This window comes from Xiphophorus hellerii, chromosome 10 (genome assembly GCF_003331165.1).
Source record: "Xiphophorus hellerii strain 12219 chromosome 10, Xiphophorus_hellerii-4.1, whole genome shotgun sequence".
Classification (NCBI taxonomy): Eukaryota; Metazoa; Chordata; class Actinopteri; order Cyprinodontiformes; family Poeciliidae; genus Xiphophorus; species Xiphophorus hellerii.
In genome coordinates, this window is record NC_045681.1 from 1,531,029 (window position 1) to 1,553,968 (window position 22,940).

General features: G+C 35.8%; 1 protein-coding gene across 4 annotated transcripts; it reads right to left on the reverse strand.

Moving 5' to 3' along the window:
* Window positions 1-988: 988 nt before the first annotated feature.
* On the reverse strand, window positions 989-22,152 carry nlrc3 (NLR family, CARD domain containing 3). Of its 4 annotated transcripts, none has more exons than XM_032574150.1 (19): window positions 21,987-22,152; window positions 16,912-17,075; window positions 13,142-13,405; window positions 9,783-11,529; window positions 9,498-9,584; window positions 9,242-9,325; window positions 8,243-8,326; window positions 8,074-8,157; window positions 7,905-7,988; window positions 6,091-6,174; window positions 5,920-6,003; window positions 5,004-5,087; window positions 4,621-4,704; window positions 4,122-4,205; window positions 3,219-3,302; window positions 3,052-3,135; window positions 2,138-2,221; window positions 1,648-1,731; window positions 989-1,385 (listed from the first exon to the last, which is right to left on the reverse strand). In XM_032574150.1, exons 2-19 carry the CDS (start codon window positions 17,033-17,035, stop codon window positions 1,295-1,297), a joined length of 3,405 nt encoding a protein of 1,134 aa, XP_032430041.1. In that variant the 5' UTR covers window positions 17,036-17,075; window positions 21,987-22,152; the 3' UTR covers window positions 989-1,294. The 4 variants fall into 4 exon arrangements, 3 of the variants coding, with proteins under 3 accessions (XP_032430041.1, XP_032430042.1, XP_032430040.1); XM_032574151.1 differs by having other exon boundaries at window positions 16,912-17,072; window positions 21,987-22,110; XM_032574149.1 differs by lacking the exon at window positions 21,987-22,152 and having other exon boundaries at window positions 15,710-17,025.
* Window positions 22,153-22,940: the final 788 nt, after the last annotated feature.

The window sequence follows — 22,940 nt, forward strand, 5'->3', positions numbered from 1 at the left end:
ATTAAAGTAAGAGTAGCAGCACCTCTTCAACTTATTTTTCTGAAGTAAAAGTGAAAATAATTCATCTAAGTAATTATTGAAGTGAAAGTAAAAAAGTATTTGGTAAAATGTCTGCTCTGAATAACTGATCAGAACAACTGATTCAATATTTTATAATGATTTCATATAGCAGAAAAAACGCATAAAGTTAAATTACATTTCTGGTATTTTAAAGGCTAACATGAACAAATTAACAAAAAAATAAAGATTTAAATAAGAATTTTCAATATAAAATATTGAATATGAAATACTCACAGGTATGCATATGTATGTAAGAATATAGTAAATGAAAATATATGCCGAAAAATAACATTTTCAGTCTGAGTCTGTGTTAACAGCATGTGGCAGCAACTCCACAGGGTATTTCAGGTGAATGAGGAAGGACACCTGCATTTCTACAGATGATTCTTCTTTCTCCTTCACACTGGCTAGGTAACGGGGCTGGGCTCTGCCGGGGTTGCTAGGTAACGGCGGAATTCCTGTGGAATGTGACTGAACTATCAGGAGTTTTTTAAAACATTAACTTATTGCCAGAAAATGGCCGGGTATTTTTTTTTTTGTTTTTGAGTGCTTGAATTGTTTTTTAAAGTAATTTAGATCCAAATGGAAGAACAAAAACATGCAAAACGTGAATTTTACATAATAGATCCCTTTTAAAGTAAAATGAATCAAGATGAAGAAAACCACATGGAACAACTTAGGCTAACCGAAGTGGAAATGCCTACAGACCATAATAAAATACCCCAAACATTAAAAGTGCATCTAATACCACCACTAGTCTGTGGCTCCTCTGTTTCTCTAATTGTAGTTAAACTCACGTATTTCACAATCCCAATGGAAGAAAGTCCTATAAATTCCTAAATATTGTATTTAGTAAAATCTGAATCTTAATAACATGATTGATTCATGCTTTGACTTGTTTTTACAGAAATAAATGAGGTAAAACTGCTGGCTTTGTCTGACAGATTTTATTTCTTTTCCTCAGATTTTAAGAAGCAGTTACACATAAATAACTATTTTTAGCTTAATGTGGCAAATTACATCTATAATACACAAAACATGCAGTATGTATAAAAAATATTAACGTCCAATTTATGAAAAACGTCTTTTATATGTTGATATTTATTTGGTTTCTGAATCAGCCGTCAGTAAGAGAAAGCATGGAGATCAATAATTATTAAAAGGTTATTGATAAATTTCTACATGGATAGTTTGACTGAATTAAGACTGAAAATCTTCAGTTTTCTGCTCGTGGTTAGATATCCACCACGCAGCCGGGAGCGCTGGCTCTTATCGCATCAGATATGACCTTCGCCCCAGATTCACCGATTCCATTTCCCTGCAAACTGGAGGAAAAAAACACTTTATTGTTTCTGATTAATGAACAATTGGAGCACATTTCTGTCAAAACATCACATACAGTTTTTTAGAAAAACAAGAAAATGCCTGAGTTTTAAAAGTTGAAAATTTTAGGAAACACTCAAACATTTTTTAGATTAATCTCAGAAATCTTCCAGAAAAAACATTAAAATGTCTGAGTTTGTGTATAATGGCCGTAATACGCCAGCGCAGCAATCACATGGGACATTTTCTGGAGGAAAAACTCACTTGATGTAAGCCAGCTGGTGGTTCCCCTTCAGAGCCGTAGCAATGAATATGGCTCCATCCATCCCCAAGGAGTTTTCCTGCAGACTGAGAGATAGCATAAAGTTTATTTTATTTCACTTTTCTGAGATTTCCACTCATTTTTACTGCCATATATTAGCACAAATACTGCAAAACTTGTTGTGAATATTTCTAAAGTAGCACCACAAAATCTGTGACTTTGATTGACAAAAAAAAAATCAAGAAAACAATTGTCAAATCGTGGAGGGATGTTTCTGGAAAAGATGTTTGGTGTTATTTAATATTAAGAAGAACTTATTGAATGCAGAGATGGATATTTAAATCATCTCCATTGGTTCCTAGTGAAGTATGTTCATATTTGCAAGAAAGAAAAATCATACATTTATAATTCAACACCGTGGAAATGGTTTAAGAGATTAAATAAAACAGTAGAAATTCAAAAAAAGTCCAGACTTGAACAGTTCAGACTTACTTTAATGATTTAAGGCTTCTGTTGGATTTCAGAGAGTTGGCCAAAGCTTTGGCTCCCTCCATTCCCACCGCATTCCCACGCAGACTGACAACAAATGGCAGAAAACACAGAAAATGTATTAAAAAATACATAAAAAAGGATATAAATCATGTCTGCATGTCCTCCTCATGACACCTGGTGGGTATCAACATGTTCTGAAGTTAGCGCGTTAGCATTAGCTTCTACTAAGTGCCATGTCCGTGCAGCGCTTTAGCGTTAGCTGAACTAATGTTTATGATTATTGCTTTAATAATAATAATACATTATTTTATAAGTTTATCGTTGGTGCAGCTAGCCTTTCACTAGCGGTGCCCATCACTGGCTAATAGTTAGTTATGGTTAACTTCAGTTGTTCATGTTACAGATTTCAGAGAAGAAAATTATCTCATATCTGTCAGCAGAAGGTAAATTTATCTGCATACTATTAAAGCTGCAGTGTGTAACTTTTACAAAAAATATCTTTTTCCATATTTGTTGAAATTGTCACTATCTCGTGGCGATAATCTGTGAACAAAAAATCGAGCTCCTTCACATTCTCCCAGTGCTAACTAGAAACAAAATATTTTTGATAAAAGTTACATTCTTCAGGTTTAACGTCTAAAATTTGAGAATAAAAATAGTTAAAAGAGGTAGTAAATGATGGAATAGTACAGATAAAGTGTGTGAAGAATTTAGTGCTAATGATCCAGATTTAATCCACATGGAAATGAAAATTAAATCCGGACAGTTTCACTTCCCACTTGGAAATTTAATCCAAGTTTTGTTGCATGTTGTCTGAAGACTAATAAATAAAGATGACAAGAAATCAAAGAAAAAATCTGTTTTGCTGATTCAAGAGTCGACATGAAAGAACAAAAGATGAAAGAAAGATTCACTCTAATGTTTGGAGCGTCTGATTGGACGTCAGAGCTTCAGCCATCGCTACGGCGCCGCTCATCCCCGCTGACACTCCCTGCAGACTGAAGGGAGCAGGAAGCATCTGTCAGACATGACGCAGCTTTTTATCACTAATAAAGCATTTTGCTTAAACTGTCACACCAACCATAAGGTTCGCAGAGACGCATTGACCTTCAGAGCTTCAGCAAGGTGAATCACTCCTTCGTTCCCAATGGTGTTTTCTTGTAAACTGGAACCAAAGATGAAAACACAAACACAAGAGAGGGTCTGTAGTTAGAAACCCGATTAGCAGAAAGACTCACTAAGCAACAATTCCTCTCAAACTCAAGTCGGTACGAAGTTCTTCTCAGAGTTTCTGCTGGGAAGTTCAGAGCAAATCGATGTGATATGTGGCGCCGTCAAAAATAATCTGGGTTGTTCAGTCATAAGAGAAAATATAGAGTTCATTTTTCAAGGTAATTTTCACTATGTTATTTATTCATTCATAAATGTCTCAGTTTCAAGCTAAATATTTAACAAGCAAGCTAAATATTTAGATCGAAGCTAAATGTTACTAGCCAAATATCCAGTTAGTAAGGTAAGCATTTAGTGTCAACTGAAATATTTATCTCCTAACTAGCTAAATGTCCAGTTAGCTCTGAACTAGCTAAATATTTAGCTTCAAGATAAGTATTATTAGCAACATATTTATCTAGTAAGCTACAGTTTGAAGCTAAATATTCAGTTTCAACCTAAATAATTACATCTGAGCTGGCTCAATGTTTAGTTAGCTAAATATTTAAGTTACAAATTAACATTTAAATAGTTCTCAGCAAACTAACTATTTAATTATGACCTAAATATTTATTTGGTAAGCTATAGATTGAAGATAAACATTTAGTTAGCTAGCTAAGTGAATTTGCATATTAGCTAAATATTTAGCTCTGAGCTCAGCTAGATAGCTTCAAATTAAATACTTAGCTTCTAAACAAACTTTTATTTTGAAACTGTGACTTTAGATTGAAAGCATGACTTGTAAAAATGAGTATTTTTTGTAAGCTGGTCTCACTCCAGGAGCTGGATGGTGGTGTTGGAGAGCAGCGCCTGGGCCAGAGCTTTAGTCGCTGTCGACTTTATGAAGTTCCACTGGAGGCTGAAAAGGACAAACATGAGGAGCAATTCAGTGTTTAGTTTCTGTAAAAATCTTCAAAATTATAGAGCGCATTTTATCCGTGTATATTTTTTTAATCATGGTAGCTTAGTGCTCTTGGGGTCCCTCTGGTGGTGCGGAGGCCCAAAGCAGCTGCTTATTGGACATTCACTTACATTTAAATTTAAATACACACCACAATGTTCAATTTTATTTTAAAATGCATCATTTTTCTTCCACTTTGGCATTAAAACCACATTTAAACACAACAGGAGTGAATACTTTTCCAAACCCCGGTACGCTGACGTCTTACAGACATTTTTTATTTCAGATGTGGGTCCAGCTTAGACTGGCGGTAAAACGTTTGAATAAACTTTAATAAGATTTATGTGCTGCTTGTTTTGCAAACTGAACTTACTGCAGAGACGTGAGTCCTTGATTAAACCTGATCGCTCCAGCAATTGCTTGAACCCCGTCGTCGTGTAGCAGGTTAGCTGTGAGACTGGGATGCACACACACATGCGCACAACCACGCCCACACGCACACACACACACACACACACACACACACACGCCCACACACAGATTCATGACTGACACAATGAAATGAGATGAAAAAGAAAAATCAGGTGTTTCTGCATAACGACCACCTGATTCATCTTTGTGTTTTTAATGTTTTTTCACTTTTTGAGTCTTTTTCATGTTTTCCTAAATTTGACCTTAATTAGATAAAAGTAGTGGATGAATTAAACAGCTGCGGTAGATTTTCTGTGAACTTGCTAAGCGATGTTAAAGACTCACTCGAGGTTCTGCAGAGAGTTGTTCTCCTGCAGAGCGTGAGCCATGTTCCTGGCTCCCTCCACCCCAATGGAGTTCTCCCTTAAACTGCAAGAGATAAAACGTACAAAGATTCATGTTGGCATCTAGATAATCAGAAATAAACCAGACCGCCAACAAATTACTATTGTAGTAATCAACTATTCTCATGAATAATTTATTATTTGTCAGAATAACCTGATTATTCTGATTATTAAAAAAAATTATAAATCATAAAAAAAATTGTCACATTCTGCAGATTTTTCATTCAACTATTTAAGCTTATTTTACACAATATTAGAAATATATTTAACAAATACAAATTATTAAATTCCTTTTTTAAATAATATAATTTGTTTTGGTTTTTTGCCTAAAATGCAATAATATCATTTGTAGAAAATAAGTAAGAATTATTCTAATGAATAATAATTCTTTTTATCAAATTAATATTTTTTTAAAATCCAATTAATCAATTAATCATATAATCAACAGACTAATTGATTATTCTGACAATTAAATTCCCTTTTAAGGTAAAAAACATATATTAATGTTTTATTGCCTGAAATGCAATAACAACATTTCTTTAGTGCAGTCAGAGCTGATCTGAGGTTTTACATTAAATCATCAATAATTGGATGAAAAAGCTGCTTTTTTTCATCATTTGTACCGGGCAAAGGAAATACTGCCCCTTGAGGAATTCTAGGTAGAAAATATTTTACAAACAAAGAAGATTTATTTTTATCACAAATGAAAAATGTTGATTTTTTATGTAGTGTTGGTTTAGTTTATTTTGAGTCTGTATACTCTAGTTGACAAACAACTGATTACTAAATTAGTTAATGATTATTACAACAATCGATTAATCAAGGTTAATCGTTTCAGCTGTAAATTAAGTTCTCACTTCAGAGAGACGAGTCCCCGGTTGAGCCTCAGCGCTTTGGTCAGGCCCGTCATTCCCTTGTTGCTGATCGAGTTACTCTGAAGTCTGTGGAAAGAGGAAAAAATTAATAAAACTGTTATTAATGCAGCTTTTATGTTGCTAAAGCATTGAAGGCCCTGTTAGGATACTGACTGAAGCGACAGCAACGTGTGGTTGAAAGTCAGAGCTTCAGCCAGAGCGACGGTTCCTTTGTCCCCCAGTTGGTTACTGCAGAGTCTGCACAGCGGAGGGAACAAATTTACTTCTCAGGAATAAAAAAAAAAAGTTCTTCTGCTGCTGTGAAAGAGAACATATTCTTTGAGACCTTGTGTGAATGCAGGACACACCGCTCCAGAATATCCAGCCTTAATGGGGCTTTCACATTAAAAATACACAAATGAATCACCGACATGCTAAAGGCTAGGTCTCTGAACGTCGCGCTGAAAGATAAATGGTCTTTTTGTTTTTGTCTACCTCAGAAACACAACAAAGTCTGAAAGGAATGAGGAGATAAAGGTCAAATCTAGTTTATTTTTATATTTTTTCTCTTCTCCGGTTTCCCAAAACTCCTTAAGACACAGAAAGGGTTTTATTATTTTCAGCCAGTGACCTGCTTCCAGTTTCCTTATTAATTAGCAAAATGCTACATGCAGAGAGAAAATGCAAATATTTATCATTCAATCAGTGTCTGGTTGTTCAGTAAATACACAACACAATCTGCCATGCAGCCCTGAATATAAATAAAACTTATTTCCATCTTCTAGAGAATTTAAAATAGATGTTACACCAAACAAATTCTAGTCTACCGTTATACAGCTGCAGTGTTGTTTGTCCTTAACTTGGTAAATAAAACACACAGATCATAAATCATCATTTGTGATAAAGTTGTTTTCATTTGGGGGTTTTAATGATGTACAGAATGATTCTTGATAAGTTTAGCCAAATGTAGCTAAATAAACAGAACCTTGTTGGGAGCGTCCCGCTGATGTGCTGATACTGAAGCTAATTTTTCACTTAGCATTTTGCTAGCTTTGAAAACGTTTAGCACACTTAGCTTTCCCTAAATTATTATTTCCATATAAATTCTGAAGTGCTAATTCACTTGGCTGTTTTGCAGACTTTCAGTTGAATAAAGTTTGATATTTGTGTTGAAAGTTTGTTAAAAATTCTCCAAATATTTAGACGTTTATATACATGCTCTTATTTTGAAGTGCAGGAAAACTGTTCACGCAGAAGTTTGGTTTCCTCTCTTCATGTTTTCTCTCTTTTTTCCCCCAATAATTTTATGTAAAATAAGAGACATGCAGTAACAAAATAAAACACGAACAGCAGAGAACAAGACATAAACATTAATTCAATATATAAGGAAGGGCGTTATACATGCAAATAATGTCAAAATTAAATTGGTGCTCGATGGTTGTAGTCTTTCAACGGCAGATATAATTTTAATTGAATTTAGCGCGTTAGCATTAGCTTCCGATACATTTATGCATTTAGCATTAGCGAAACTACTGTTTATGGTTAATATTTTACGGTTAGCACAGCTAGTTAGCGGTGCCTTCCACTCAAACCACTTGTTTAAAATGCAAACATAATAACAAATGCAGGTTGTTTATGGAATAATTGTAATTAAAGTGTCAACATTTTTAGCCTCAGATTAAATCCATTTGTATATTTTTCCTCTTGTTTCTTTCAATAAAATGTTCAATTAGAACTGGATAACAACAGGAGTTACCCTTCTGGTTTTGGTTGAATTTAGCGCTTTAGCATTAGCTTCTGCTACATTTGGTGATTAGAAAAGTTATTTTATTAATGAACATATCTAAGTTAAAGTATCAATTGTCATATTTAACAGGCTGCAAAGTTTACTGACGTTCATGTAGCGATATCTGGATGAAAACTTGGTGGCTCGGGTGGACAAATAAATTAAAATGAGTGAAATTACAGTAAAAATATTAACCGCTTACATCAACTTTGTAAGAGTCCGGTTTGTCTTCAGCGCCTCTGCGATCCTCTTGGCTCCTCCCGCGCCGATTGTATTTTTCCGCATGCTGAAAAAGCAAATAGGAAAAAGAACATGCTGCATATTTCACATGAAAACTATTAAAAATAAACTGTAAGCAGGACAAAACTAACTTTAGAGACACGAGTTTGCGGTTGGACTGCAGGACGTCTGCGATGCCCTGAGCTCCTTCTTCCCCGATGGAGTTATTCTGCAGGCTGACGAAGGAAGCAAAGTTACAAATATGGAAAATGTGAATTTTGAAAGTGTAAATGTAGAAAAACTTTTTACAATTATACTCACTTGATTGATACCAAGGCTTGGTTCATTTTCAGAGCCTCAGCCAGAAACTTTGCTCCTTTTGATCCAATGTTGTTGTTCTTTAAGCTGAATTTAAAATAAAGTCAATTAATTTATGGGTATAAGACTGAAAGAGGACGAACGCAGATGCACAGTTTACTCATCCAAAAACAAATTAAAAGCCATTTATTCTCAAATCACTTCGTAATTATGCGTTACATAGTTAGATCTAAAATTATTCACACCGTTTGGATATTTAAAACGGTTTTCATTTCACAAAGACTTTTGTTTCTAATTGGCAAAAAGACAAAAATCTCATAAAAGATACAAAAACAATGTAAATATTCTAATAAATTCTATTATGTACAAAGTTATTTATTGCATTAATAATCAATCAAAATATTTTTACTGCTATAAAATTTCTCAAATCCTGTTTTTAAACTACTGAGAATCTTTTTTCCATGTTTTATCTTGACTTTCTTTTTCACCAATCTAATCTTTAACTCCTTCCACAAATTCTCTAACTTTGACTGAGTCAATTTATTGGCGGTCTGTATCCTGGGGGTCTGAATTGTCTTTTATTTAGTAAAATAGTAATAAAATAAATTGATATTTGCAGTTTATGTGTAGCAAATTGTAAAATAAAAACCCTTCAGGCTGTATGGATATTTAATCAGATAAATATCCAATATATTTGGAGTTTTATTGGCAAAACTCCAAATATATTGGAGTTTTACCAAATTTATTTGGTAAAATACATTTTACCAAATTTTACCAAATATATTTTATTTGGAGTTTTACCAAATATAAAACTCCAGTTGGTAAAATTCCAATATATTTATTGGTAAAACTCCAATGTATTGGGACTTTTACCAATAAAGACAAATTTTTTCTTTCGTCACTTCAATAACAGATTTAAAAATCTTAAATTCCAGGTTTGGGTTCACTACATCACCACACAGAATGATTATTCCTGAAGAATATATCAATAAAAAGTCTCACTTGATAGAGGTTAGAGTTCGATTCACCAGCAGGGCTCGGCTCAGGGCTTTGGCTCCTTTGTTGCTGATGACGTTGTCCGCCAAACTGAAAGGAAGAACAAAACAAGCTGCATTTATTCGTGTCTCGTTGTGTATTTCTTGCAGAGATGTTCACCAGTGATTTTGTCTAAGTCCAAGTAAAATCCCAAGCATTTGAGGAGCCAGTCCACAAATCATCTGACTCAACGGTCTGAAAACTTTTCCAGATTTGGTCCAACCTTATTTTCCGGATGTGGCAGTCTTTGGCGCTCAGGAGGCTCCCGAGCAGCTCCATGACGTCGTCCTTGAAGTTATTATTCTCCAGCCTGTTCAACAGAAAGCGTTCACTGTAAAACTGCGCAAAATTGGAATTATGAAAACAAATGTGCTAATTGGAAACGAGGCAATTTCAAAAGGTTTTTACCTTAGGATGAGGTGGTTTTTCAACCATATTTAAATTGTGTTTTTCAACGTTAGAAATATATCCGAAAGGTTTTGTGAACATTTGTGTTGTAAGAACTGACCTGAGATGGGTGCAGTACAGCAGCTGTGGGAGTAAACTTTTCACCGTTGGGTAGTTCAGACATCCTGTCAGGTTGGTTTGTTCACTGCACTCTAGAGAGACATGCAGGAGGAAACCCAGCACCACACAATGTGGCCGTGTCAGTTTTCCAGCCAAGCTGCCCTGCCGTAGGTCCTCCTCTACACTCCGGAGCAGCTCGCTATGTTGCAGCTCTTGTAAACAATAGGCCAGGTTGACAGAACGGAGGGACACCACCGAACCCACGCTGGACAGGAGGCTTTGTAAAAATCCTCCAGCCCAAACCTTCTGGCTTCCATCGTCTTTCCCGAGAGCCAAGAGCCCAGCCAGAGGTTTTATCGTTGCTGGGCACAGCAAGCCTGTCAGGAAGCGCACAAATAGATCCAAGTGACCGTCTTCAGCTTGCTGCGAGTGTTGAAAGGCGCTTCTGAAGTGGTTTTGGAACCCAATCTTGGGCCATGACATTGTGCTCTCTGAGAACAGGTCAAAGATGGCCCGCTTGGAGGAAACATGATAAAATGTAGCTGCAAGAAACTCCTGCAGGGTCAGGTGTGTAAATCTGTAAGTGGTGTGTATGGTAGACTCCATTCGGATGAGAACTCCAACTCCAAGGCTGCATTGAGTTTGCAGTAAGTCTATCCCGTAGGCCCTGAGGTCCTGCTCGCTGAACGTGTATTTGTGTTTCAGGAGGCTGTAGAAGGCCAGTCGTCCAAGGTTGCCCAGCAGTTTGCGATTGGTTGCATGATGCTGCTCAGATTTTACAGGCTCCCTGCCTCTTGGTTCACCTACTTCTGCTTTCATGGAGCAGAAATGGGCATACAGCTCAGTGCAGGTCTTAGGCAGGCTTTCCTGTGTCCCGCTCTGCATGATGTACAGCAACGTCTCTGCTAGCATCCAGCAAATGCATGGTATGTAGCACATCACCATTAGTATCTTATGGGCCTCCAAGTGTGCCCATATTCTGGTGGCGAAGTCGTTCTCGGAGAAGTGGTGGTTCAGAAAGATCTGGATGTCCGCTGGGCTGAATCCTGGGATCTCCGTGACCCGGTCCACCAATCCGCCTGGGATCAGGGAGGCGATTCCTGGTCTCGAAGTCACCCACACCGATATGTCTGGGAGCAGATTCCCCCGGATGATGTTCGTTACAAGGTCGTCAATGGAAATTTCCTTCTTTGGGTCGTTGCAAGGAGCTGCATCAGAGAAATTCAAAGCGCTGCGAAATTCGTCCAAACCATCGAAGATGAGCAGCGTCCTGCAGGCGTCGTTTAGGACCAAACTGGGTGCTGGCAGATGCGGGAAAGTCATTTTCAACAGCCTCTCTGCAGAAAGTTTGTCCAGACTGTTGAGCTCGCACAACGTGAAAGGCAAGACAAAGTGTATATCTGGACACATAGTCCCTTGGCACCATTGTCTGATGAAGTGTCGCACCCAGGTTGTCTTGCCAATACCAGCCACTCCGACTGTGAGCGTCACTCTGGGAGGCAAGCTGACCCTTGTGAGGGGCTCAAAGAGCTTGGCAAGGCCCAGCTGCCTCAGATGGTTCCTCCTCGCTCCTCGAGTCACTCCCACCTGCATCAGATCGTGCTCCTTTTGCTGGAAGTCGGAGAGTCCATCGACCATCAGTAAACTCCTTGAGGAGATGTTCAGTTTGGGGCAGCTGACTGAATCTCTGTCTCTCTGCTTCTCATATTGCTGCAGCAGCACCTCTTTGTGCTTCTTCACCGTGGCATCTAAGGAGAAAGGATTTGAGTCAGTGTCTTATAATCCAAGAGCACACATTTTCAATTACACACTTCTTAGCCTCTTTGGTGTAATTCTCAAAACTACTTGCTCGATCTTCAAATCATTGCGTCCCAAAAAAACAGTTTCTCATTCCTTTGATAAAGTTGCAAATGTTTTTGTACATTATCCAAGTGATTATGTACAATTCTCTGCTTTTTCCTACATTTCAGTTGCTTTTGTCAATTGTCTCGACCTCCACATCATTTAAGCATAAGTTTGTTGCGTAAGTCCTAACATGCAAAATGTTTGGACAAGTTGTCATAACATGTCAATCACGTTTCTGTACATTTCCATCAGATTTTTCTCTAAACCAGTCCTGAATTGGTACGTTGTTCCCTTGTGAATCCTGCGTTACTCCAACGCAGGTAATTTTGTGAAGCATTTTAGATTAACCAGTTTTCTGAAATGGCTCAAAGGTACCATGAACAACCAACTGGAAACAATGTAGTGTGAATAGCCAGAGCAGAACAGGAAGTTACATTTCTGATGATGGGAGGGGAAGAGGCAGAAGAGGCCAAGGACATCTGCCAGGTTCCATCACTCCAACATCATCAGGATATGATCTGAGACCCATAAGATGCTGATGGAGTTCCTACTCTTCATCCCTAACCCTACTGAGGAATTTCTCTCAGCTTGGAGACGGAAATCCACAGCTGATGAAGTCCTTTCACAGATCGACAATGGAGACTATTTGGTTCTCTATTTGGTACCAGACAAAAAACTCCGGAAAGAATCATTAATTCTGCATAAAAATGATTGGATGTCCTCTTCCTTTTTTGTCTGACATTACCAACAGACGTATTCTGTCCCAGGCAGGGAACATCGTTAGAGACGCGACCCATCCGGGTTACCATCTGTTTCAACTGCTGCCTTCTGCAAGGCGCTACTGGCCCTCGACAACCAGGACGTCTGGATTCGGTGGGAGTTTTAAATGATTATTGACTGAGGTTGGTATTCAGTTAGATTGGTGTCTGATAAGAGTTTTTCCTTTCATCTTGTTTTTATGGTTATTGTTATTTTATGGTTATTTTATGGTTTACATATTGTGAATCATTCTGAATCTCGTTATGCTACACGCTCAATTACTTTTTGACTCTGAACTTATATGAAGACTAATTCCTACAGCGCGTCATGTGTTGTTTTCCTAAAGGATGTTGTCTCATGTTCCCAAAAGTGTTCTGTCTTTTCCTTTCTGTATCACAAATTACAGTAAAAGAATTACAACTTACAACAGACATCAAAACTTTAGCCATCGTTTACCTTCAGAGTACACCGCTTTATTGTCAACCTGACTAACCGATTGGACTGTCAATGAAACAAGGACTTGTCATTCTGAGGTACTGAAATGTTCATTGGCAGATATTTAATTTTGCGAGACAAACAAATAATTTTGAGAAACAAACTGGGTTTTTCAGGTAATCCATGATTTGTATAAATTGTTTAGAGGAACATGGTTTCTGTTTTGCTAAAGCTGAAAATGATTGAAGAATCGCACCAAAGCGACTGAGAAAAGCTGAAATAAGACATTTAAGGAACTGACCGTTTCAGAAAGCCTCTTACCGTAGCTTAAGACAAGCTGGGCAACCTCTGAGTCTGAGCTCTCTATGAACGCCTGCAGCGCGTCCGAGCTTTGGCTTTCCTTTGCAGTGGTGATGGAGGTGAGCATATTAATCTGGTCCTGTAACTGGCCTGCTCCCTTAATGCTCGTCTCTTCAGCTGACGTCAAGACGTTCACATTTCTGAGGTGCTGAAGTATTTCCTCCAGGAAGGAATGTGAAACGAAGTTCAGCAGCTGGTCTTTATGCTTTTGGATCCAATGTGGCTCTAAAGCAAAAACAAAACACTGACTTAGTTCACTGTAAAATCAGTCAGTAGGAATCTAAAATGGTAAAAAATGATAAAACTAAATACTTGCTAATACACTCTGAAAACCGCCTTGCAAAACTGTGCAAATCTTTTGGCAGTTGTGGGAATCACTAATTAAAAAGTTAGCCATGCTAACTCTAAAGAACTACTCACAGATGCTAAAGTGCTACAACAACATGCTATTTAGCAGAAGCTAATGCTAAAGCACTAAATGCCCACAATTTGTCAATGACTGAACAACATATCGCCCTCATTTGGTCACATTTGCTATTACATATGAACAGTTAGGAAGGGATTCTTTTGAGCAGACCTTTGACTCGGTTTCAGTTTATAGTTTTTGAGTTTTGCTAACTAACTCTGCTACGTAAATGTACACTAATGACTGTTTTTTTATTCATTACATTTCTTTCAATGAAGTTTTAAAGAAAACGAATAGAAGAGAATGTGAGGAGAGGAAACGGAACTGCTGTGCAGTCTTCACCCCTTTCAAAATAAGAGCATGAATATAAACATATAAGTAATTTAAGAATTTCTTACAGTAGCTAACCAAAACCTCAACACAGATGTCAAACTTTGCTCAGCTGAAAATTAAGTTAAGAGAAGCTAAGGGGGCTAAACGTTTTCAAAGTTAGCAAAAATGCTAAATGAAAAATTAGCTAGCCTATTAGCGCATTAGCAGAAGTTTACCCATCACTGCAACCAAGTGAATCAATGCTTTAGAATTTATATAGAATAATTAATTAATGAGAAGCTAAGTGCGCTAAGTTAGCAAAACGTGCTAAATGAAACATTAGCTCTTCTATTAGCGCATTATGTGTCCGTAGATTTTCTTGTCTTGTTAGGAGAGTTAGTAATTACTTTGTTTGCCTAATATAATTTATTTGTTGGTCGTTTTCACAGTATGTTGAACATCATAACACGGTTTTAATTACAAAATTCTGATCATTATTGAGTCGTTAAGTAAAATATTTCATTAAATTGAACAAGTTAAATGTTCAATTTAACTTCACTATTGTACAATATTAACTTGACAAAATGTGAGTTTTGCCGGGCATTGTATCTCAACAGGTTTTCTTTTAAGCATCATTTTAGACAGTAACAAAACACTTAAGTTTGACTAAAAGGAGATTTTAAATGCACAAAGCTTCATGGAGCGCAGGTCATCCTCCCGAGGGAGCGCAGACACGCTGACCGCCTGCTGGGCCTTTAAACGGCCTCCAACCCGATCGTTAGCTGTATCGGTCACTTTACGTTTGTAGCAAAAGTTCAGCTCAGTGCAGAACGTAATATATACACAACAGTATATATAATAATATATAATAATATATATATATACTGTATATATACGTATATATATATATATGTACACAACAAATCGCTGTTACATCATGGAAAAAAAATTATATTATTCAGCCACTTTGTATTCTTTTTAACATGTATTTAATTGATTCACTTTCAAATGTTCCTTTGAAATAATTAGCAAAATTACAGGTTAGATAAAATATACATACTTGAATTTGATGCTAACGTTTTCCTCGTTGTTTTCTAATAACGGCTGATTGTTCCTGCTTCACCTGGAGCCACTGCACCACATGTACATGTAAATTTGATCCAAATGTAATTTCATTTCTTGTTTTATGCTCAAACTTAAGTGCTGAACCTGATTTTGGGTTTTATTTTCATTATTTTTCTTCAGATGTTCATTTGGCTGTTACAGATGGTCAAATAGGGAATGTTAAATAAGGAACTCGTTCTTTTCTGTGTTTCAGACAAGAAACGATTCAACACAACAAGGTTTATAACATCCTTTTCCTTTTCTTTCTCATAAATGTCTTATTTTTCATCATTCTCAGTCATTTTTACAGTGAAGTAGAGACTTTTTGGCTGCTTCAGCTGAGCAGAAAGCAGCTGAAACACTAGCTGTTAAATTGTACAACGTTCAAAGCAAAACTCGAGTTTTCCAAGAAGGATAATAAACTTTTGTGTAATTTTTTTTGCATAAATATGGCTAAATTGGCAGGGATGTGCTGGTATAGAAAACAGACGATTTCTTACATCTTTGAGGTTAATCACAGTTATGATTTAACGAGGGGATTCAGGTTAGTTTGAGTTTTTTAAAAATCATTTAAAAGCTATATTTGTGAGGATTTGAGTTTTCTTTGTGTTTATTTAGGTGTCTGTGTCAGTTGAGTCTCCGTGTTGTCCTGTCTACCCCTTGCTTGCTCCCAGCTGTGTCTCGTTTCTCTGTGTTTTTAATCCCACCTGTGTTCCTCGCTCCTGGTCGGGTCCTTGTCGTGTCTGTCGTCGTCGTCTCGAGCTGTTTTTGCCAGACTTGAGCCTCACTGCTCTTCTGTGCTGCCTGGATTTTTGTATCATCATTTTCTCCATAAACTGGGTCCACGGCATCAACCTCACCACAATTCATGACAATATCTTATATTTTCTCAGGTTATTTTAGTCTGTTATATTTCATGAACTGAAGTTTTAAATGTGACAAAAATGCAAAAAAGGGAGTAAATACGTTTTTCAAGTGGGTTTTTTTAAAGATCTATTTTCCAAATCTGACAAAATTTTCTTTAAAAAAAAGGTAGAAAAATATTCACCAAGTATTATTTCAACCAAGATTTTTTATTTTTATTTTCTACTTTCAAATTTGGTCAGTCTCAGAAAATGGGTCTTTAAAAATAATTTTGCCCTTCAGGAGTTCCGTACAACACACAAATACATGTGTATAATAAATAATGTATTGATGGGGTTAAATATTTTCTTAAACTTTTGCGACTAACTTTAAACAAGAAACACCAAATATTAAAATACAGAAATATCTTTTATATTTTGACTCAAAAATGAAAAGAAATTTCTGAGTTAATTATAATAAATGCAGGTTATTGATAAACATCTGGTTTTAACAGAAGTTTATTTTAACACCTGTAACCGCCGTCCACTCTGAATTTCCATTTTTTAACAAACATGATGCAGAATCACTTTGTTGATGCTTCTGATAATCCAGAAAATGTTTTATTCCCATTAAAGATTCATTTCTGCATCCACAGAGAGATTACTGCGAAACCTTTAAATCCTCTTCAGTAAGAACCAAAATAAATCCTGATATTTTTTGAAATAAGTCGACTTTTTGTCTCTAATTAAATCATAAACTTTCCGTTCTGTCCTGAGATCCAACAGTAAAGTTTTAGTTCTCTTTACTATATTATTATAAATATTAAATACAATAAAATAAACGGTCTTTAAAAAACGATAAAAATTGATGAGATTATTCAAACTGAATCAGATCAAAAAACCTCAAAAAGTTCATTTGTTTTCATGATAAATAAAAGTTTGTCTTATTTCCACAGTTAATATAAAGTCACTTCTGTTTTATCTCCAGGTTTCACTTGCTTGTGGTTAATAATAATAATAATAATAAAGAAAAGATGGAAGCGCGGCGGTGATGATGAGGTTCTTACGTTGCGTCTCTGTGTGCGTGGCGGCGCAGCAGGAAGTGGACTGCAGGTCCATGTAGCAGTCGTCCTGCCACATGATGCGTTTGCTGCGGTCCATGAGCGAGTCGTAGTGCTGCTTCCTGTCCATCACAGCAGCAGGAAGCCTGACGCGCTCAGCGCCTCTGCTGCTGCCATGAATCCACCAGGAGATACAATAAAACAATATTTAACTGTCTGAAATATAAAACAATATAAAAAACAATAACAGTCTGAGAGCGGAAGGCCTCCAGATCTAATAAATATGTTATAGGAAATAAACTTTACTGCTAGAAAATCTAATCAAAACTATTCAAAGAAAAACAACAAAAGGAAAAATGTAATTAAAAAAGAAAAAGAAAAGAAAAAAGATTTAATAAAAAGAAAACAGGATAAAAAGAAATAAAAAGAAAAACACAAAAAGAATTAATAAAAATAAAGGAATAAAATGAAAACAGAAAATAACAAAGAAAAACAATAACATCTAAAAAGAGAAAGAGAGAAAAACAATCAAATAAACAAAATAGAATAAAGAAAAAACAAAGAAATATAGATTACAAATCCAAAAAATTAAGAAAGAATAAGAAAAGTGTAGATAAACACAATAAAGTAAAAACAATATTAAAAAGTAATAAAAGACAAAAGAAAGAAAAATGTAAAAGAAAAAAGAAAAATCCAACTTGATTATTAGATAAATCTGCTTATATGTTGCAAAATGTGTATAAACTCCAGAAGTTTATACACAATAATTTAAAAATGCATCAAGACGATAAACAGAAACAGCAGAAAAAAAACAGATTATGTGATTTTTTAATTCTTGATTAATGTTGGGGTCTAAAAGTGATCAAACTAATCACACCTTTTCCAAATCGAACAATTAATTACAGGTTTAACAGATGTTGGTCCTGCAGCCTGCAACACATTTCCTAGTGAGCAGAGCTGAATTTTTATTTTTATTCTGTTCTCATTTTGCTCCAAACCTTCGTGAACTCTGCAGATCATCGTTTTTCTCGGCTGAACTGCAGGAAGTCGCCGTTCTAAATATTTCTGACGTTTGACCTCGTTTCTCGCTGAGGTAATGATGATTCAGGTTTCTCGGTCCTGCGGCTTTAAATACGGCCAAGCTGTCAGACCGTTGCCATAGAAACCAGGCGTCTGTTTTGACGTGTTGCCGTTGCTAGGGGAGCCAAAAATACCTCAACGGTCGTCTGTGAGTGAAGATCATGGAGTCGAAAGTTTTGTTGAGCTCTTCATAAACGTTTCCTATCAGTCGATGTTGATAATTATTGATCAGTTTTTTATATATATATCTGAAATGCTTAAAACTGGTGGGGTGATCTTTCCTGATTTATCCAGTTTTTTTTTTTGGTTTTTTTTTAGGAAGTTTTGAGGCAAAACATGAAACTGCTGCTGATACCCAGCAGGTTGTTGCTAGGCAACCAAAGTTAATAACCTAAACTGAAGAATTTCCATTTTTATGATTCATATTTTTTCTCTTTCTACCAAAAACTGGATGATAAAAGTCTCCAGTCTGGTATTTTGGCCTCAACCAGCTCTTATTTTGAAGGATAATTGTGTTTTCAGAGACTTTATAATTTGCTTTATTTGTTGTTTTTACTTATTTTGGATATTTAAAATGTTTTAAAGTTCCAGTGTTAAATGTTCATTTAAAGTTTATTGATCTTTTAGAATGTGTTCCTGCATTATTATGACATTATTATCATTGTATTAATTGAAAATTGTCTCAAAACAACAGTAATATCGCTTATTGCGATTACCTTTGGGGACAATTTATCACCCAGCAGAATTTATTTATTTATTATTCTACTATTATTTATTATTATTTTATTAACACCAGCAGGTGTTTATACAACAAACAGTGACAAAAAGCAAAACCGGGTATTGATCTACAAAATAATTATCCAGATATAGAACAAATAACGGCAACAGAAATCAAATAACCAAACAAAAACACAAACAAACAAGTAGAAATACATTAAAAAGGATCCAAAAACAAAACAGAACATAGTCAACTGGTGACACAACAAAAATGAAATTGATTAACATATTAATTAGGATAAGCTTTTTTCTTTTAATCGTGGCAGTTGTTTTCTAATTTTAATTATTTCTTTGTTCTCTAATTGATTAATTTAGCATCAGATATTTTGGAGAAAAAGTAGAGAATGGAGGGAGAAAAAGAAATTAAACAAAAAGAGAATAAATAAATAAATAAAAGTATAAGGCAGAACACAGAATACACAAAAGATAAGGATGAAACTCTATGAGTTTTATCATTTCTCATTTCCCTGCTTTGTGGTTTTTGTTTAATTAACTGACTGGCAGTGAAAGGTCGTCTAAAAATATGCATTTTATTTTATTAAATAATCGAGTTGTTTCTGTTCTGCTGATTTTTGTTCTGTTGACTCTTTTTGCGGTCGAACAGAATTTACTTTTAAGAATATTTTTACTACACTGTACTTTTTGTTTTTACTCTTACTTGAGTAAAATTTCCAGATACTCCATTACTGTTTACTTTAATCAAAAATTCACACCTTCAGTTTTTGTTACATTTTTATATCAGAAATTAAATTAGATTTTTTTTTTGCTTGATTTTGTTATTTTTCAATTCTTTTAATAATTATCATCCTTAAAATACCAAATTTCCACATAACTTTATATTTTGCTCCGTCTGATGATGTAGTGTTTAAATATTAAATGATTGATTATTTGATCAGTTACTCAGTTCAACATCGTTACCAAATAATGTTTTTACTCTTGACATTTCTGCTTAAATTATAATTTTTTATTGATCGTATGTAATATGCTACACATTCAATTGTCTGTTTTCATTCTTTGTGAACCAGAATAATCAAAATTATAGGAACTAATAACCTTACAGGTCACCGGTTCAATTCCCTGCACTTTGTCTTGCAAGCTACTAATAAACACCAAAAAAAAAAACATTATATATTTTACTTTTCACAATATTCACATTGTTTTGCTGTGTGTAAAATCCATTGTTTTACAGAAATAAAGCAGTAAATTAATAAAGCAGAGCCTTATAGTGTTTGAGGTTTTTCTGAGAAGACTTTCCTCTGTGGTTCTTTGCTCATCATGAAAAGTCACGCAAAAGGAAACCAAAGAAAGAGTCAAAGTTTAAAACGAGAAGGAAACGGCTTCAGCTCCTCTAAACGGCTGAAATTCAAACAGAAATCGAGAAAAAATACAAGCAAAAAAAACAGTAGGAAGTGGAAATACACTGCAAAACACTGAATCCTACCAAATGTCCAGTTTCTAGTGCAAATATCTCAGTACATTTCAAATAAGTCAAAATTAACTAAAAAGTTACTTTTTATTTTGCAAATATAAGAGCTTTTTTAGAGTCAACAATTTGTTAATATTGATAAAAAGGTAACATGAGAAAAATATCTTACTATGAGTGAACTAGTGCTTTTCTATTTCTATTAATATTAATGAATTATTGACTCTAAAAATGCTCATATAACCTGCAGAAAAGTTATTTGTAAGTTATTTTTGTCTTATTTAAAGTGTACTGAGATATTTGGACCAAAAATAGTTGGTAAGATTTTGGTTTTTTGCAGTGCGTCCATTTATTTAGCTCTATTCTAAGCTTGTAGGAAAATCTACCAGAGTTTTATTTAGTATTTTAAAATCCATAAGTAATTTTGTGGTAGGATCACTGTAAAAACACAAAATCTTACCAAATGTTGTTGATCTAGTTTACCAAAAATACACTTGAATTAAGACCCAACTAACCTACAAGGAACTTTTCAGGAACTTTTTTTAAGTTAATAATTTCTTAATACTGACAAAAGAAAGTTCTAGTTCCACTGGCGCCGTTACCTAGCAACACCAGCCAAGCCCAGCTAGTTACCTAGCAACTCAGTTCTAGTTCCACTGGCAGATTATTTCACTTATAAGACATTTTTCTGTGTTACAGATGAATTAATCTGCTAGTGGAACAAGAACTTTTTCATCAATATTAAGGAATTATGGATTAAAACAAGCTGCTTCTATATCTTGCTGAAAAATTACTTGTAGGTTATTTCAAATGAACTAATATATTTAATCAAACATTTTGTTTGTGCAGGTTCCTTGTTTTATAACAGATAAAACTTGCAATTTAACCAATAAAATGCAGCATCAGACAGCTATGCTATATTCCTTTCATCAAAACTAAACATATTGCTTATGCAAAAACACCAAAACCTTACCAAATATTTTTGGTCTAGTTTCAAATATTTTACAACTTGAAATGAGACAAAACTGATGTAGCTTTCCAATAAGACATAGTAGTTTAATGTTTAAAGTCAATAAAGCCTTAATAGTGATGAAAAAGTAACATGGGAAAAATACTTTTGCTCTAAATGAAATAATCTGCCAATGGAACCAGTCGTTTTCAATATTAAGTTATTACTGACTCTAAACAAGCTGCTGTAAAGTTACTTTAGAGTCAGTTTTGTCTTATTTCAAGAGTATTACAGTATTAGAGTAGAAATTAGACAAAAATACTGGGTAAGATTTTGTGTTTTTGCAGATTGTCCATTTATTTAGCTTGTTTGACAGCTACTAGAGTTTTGTTTAGTTTTGTAAAATCCAAAAGTAAATCTACATTTAGTATTTTTGTTTCATTTCTACTGCAAATATATTAGCACATTTGAAGTACAACAAAGCTAACTTAAAAACAACCTTTCAGCAAGATATAGGAGCTTGTTTTAACTCAATAATTCATTAATATTGATCAAAAGTATTGATTCCATTGGCAGATTATTTTACCTATAGCAATACATTTTCCCACGTTACTTTTTCATCAGTATTAATTAACTATTGACTTAAAACAAGTTCCTATATCTTGATGAAAAGTTAGTTTTGTCTTATTACCAGTGTAATAAGATGCTTCCAGTAGAAACTAGAACAAAAATACTTTGTAAACCTTTGCGTTTTGCAGGGGAAGGCCATTGCATCATGCACATCATCTTAAAACAAACGGTACAGAAACTTTTGGGAGAATTAACTGTAAGGCCAAAAACTGAGCGACTCACCATGAGTTTAATCAAATTTCCTGGAAATGTGAGGAGAATCCTGATCCTTCAGGCAGAAACAAAAACAGTAGAAACTTTGAAAACGTCTGAATTGAGCAGCAGCTCAGGGTGAAGTCAGCAGCTCTGCAGCATCTTCCTGTCTCTCTGGCTTCCTGTGCTGCGGTGAGAGCAGGTTCAACCGTGAAACTAGAGAGAGAGAAAACACGCTTTGCATCTGCGCAGGCCTCACGACACGATCCCAGAGCTGAACTGCGCTTTAGCTGCATGTTATACGGCTACAGCTGGCGAGAAACCGCCGCTCAGAGCCGCCATGACGCCTGGTGGAGGTTCAGAAAGGAGGCAGAACGTTCTGCTGCTAGCAACCAGGTGGAGGTTCAGAAAGGAGGAGAACGTTCTGCTGCTAGCAACCAGGTGGAGGTTCAGAAAGGAGGAGAACGTTCTGCTGCTAGCAACCAGGTGGAGGTTCAGAAAGGAGGAGAACGTTCTGCTGCTAGCAACCAGGTGGAGGTTCAGAAAGGAGGAGAACGTTCTGCTGCTAGCAACCAGGTGGAGGTTCAGAAAGGAGGAGAACGTTCTGCTGCTAGCAACCAGGTGGAGGTTCAGAAAGGAGGAGAACGTTCTGCTGCTAGCAACCAGGTGGAGGTTCAGAAAGGAGGAGAACGTTCTGCTGCTAGCAACCAGGTGGAGGTTCAGAAAGGAGGCAGAACGTTCTGCTGCTAGCAACCAGGTGGAGGTTCAGAAAGGAGGCAGAACGTTCTGCTGCTAGCAACCAGGTGGAGGTTCAGAAAGGAGGCAGAACGTTCTGCTGCTAGCAACCAGGTGGAGGTTCAGAAAGGAGGCAGAACGTTCTGCTGCTAGCAACCAGGTGGAGGTTCAGAAAGGAGGCAGAACGTTCTGCTGCTAGCAACCAGAGAAACATGCTAACACGGAGCACAAACAAACGAAAACTTCTTA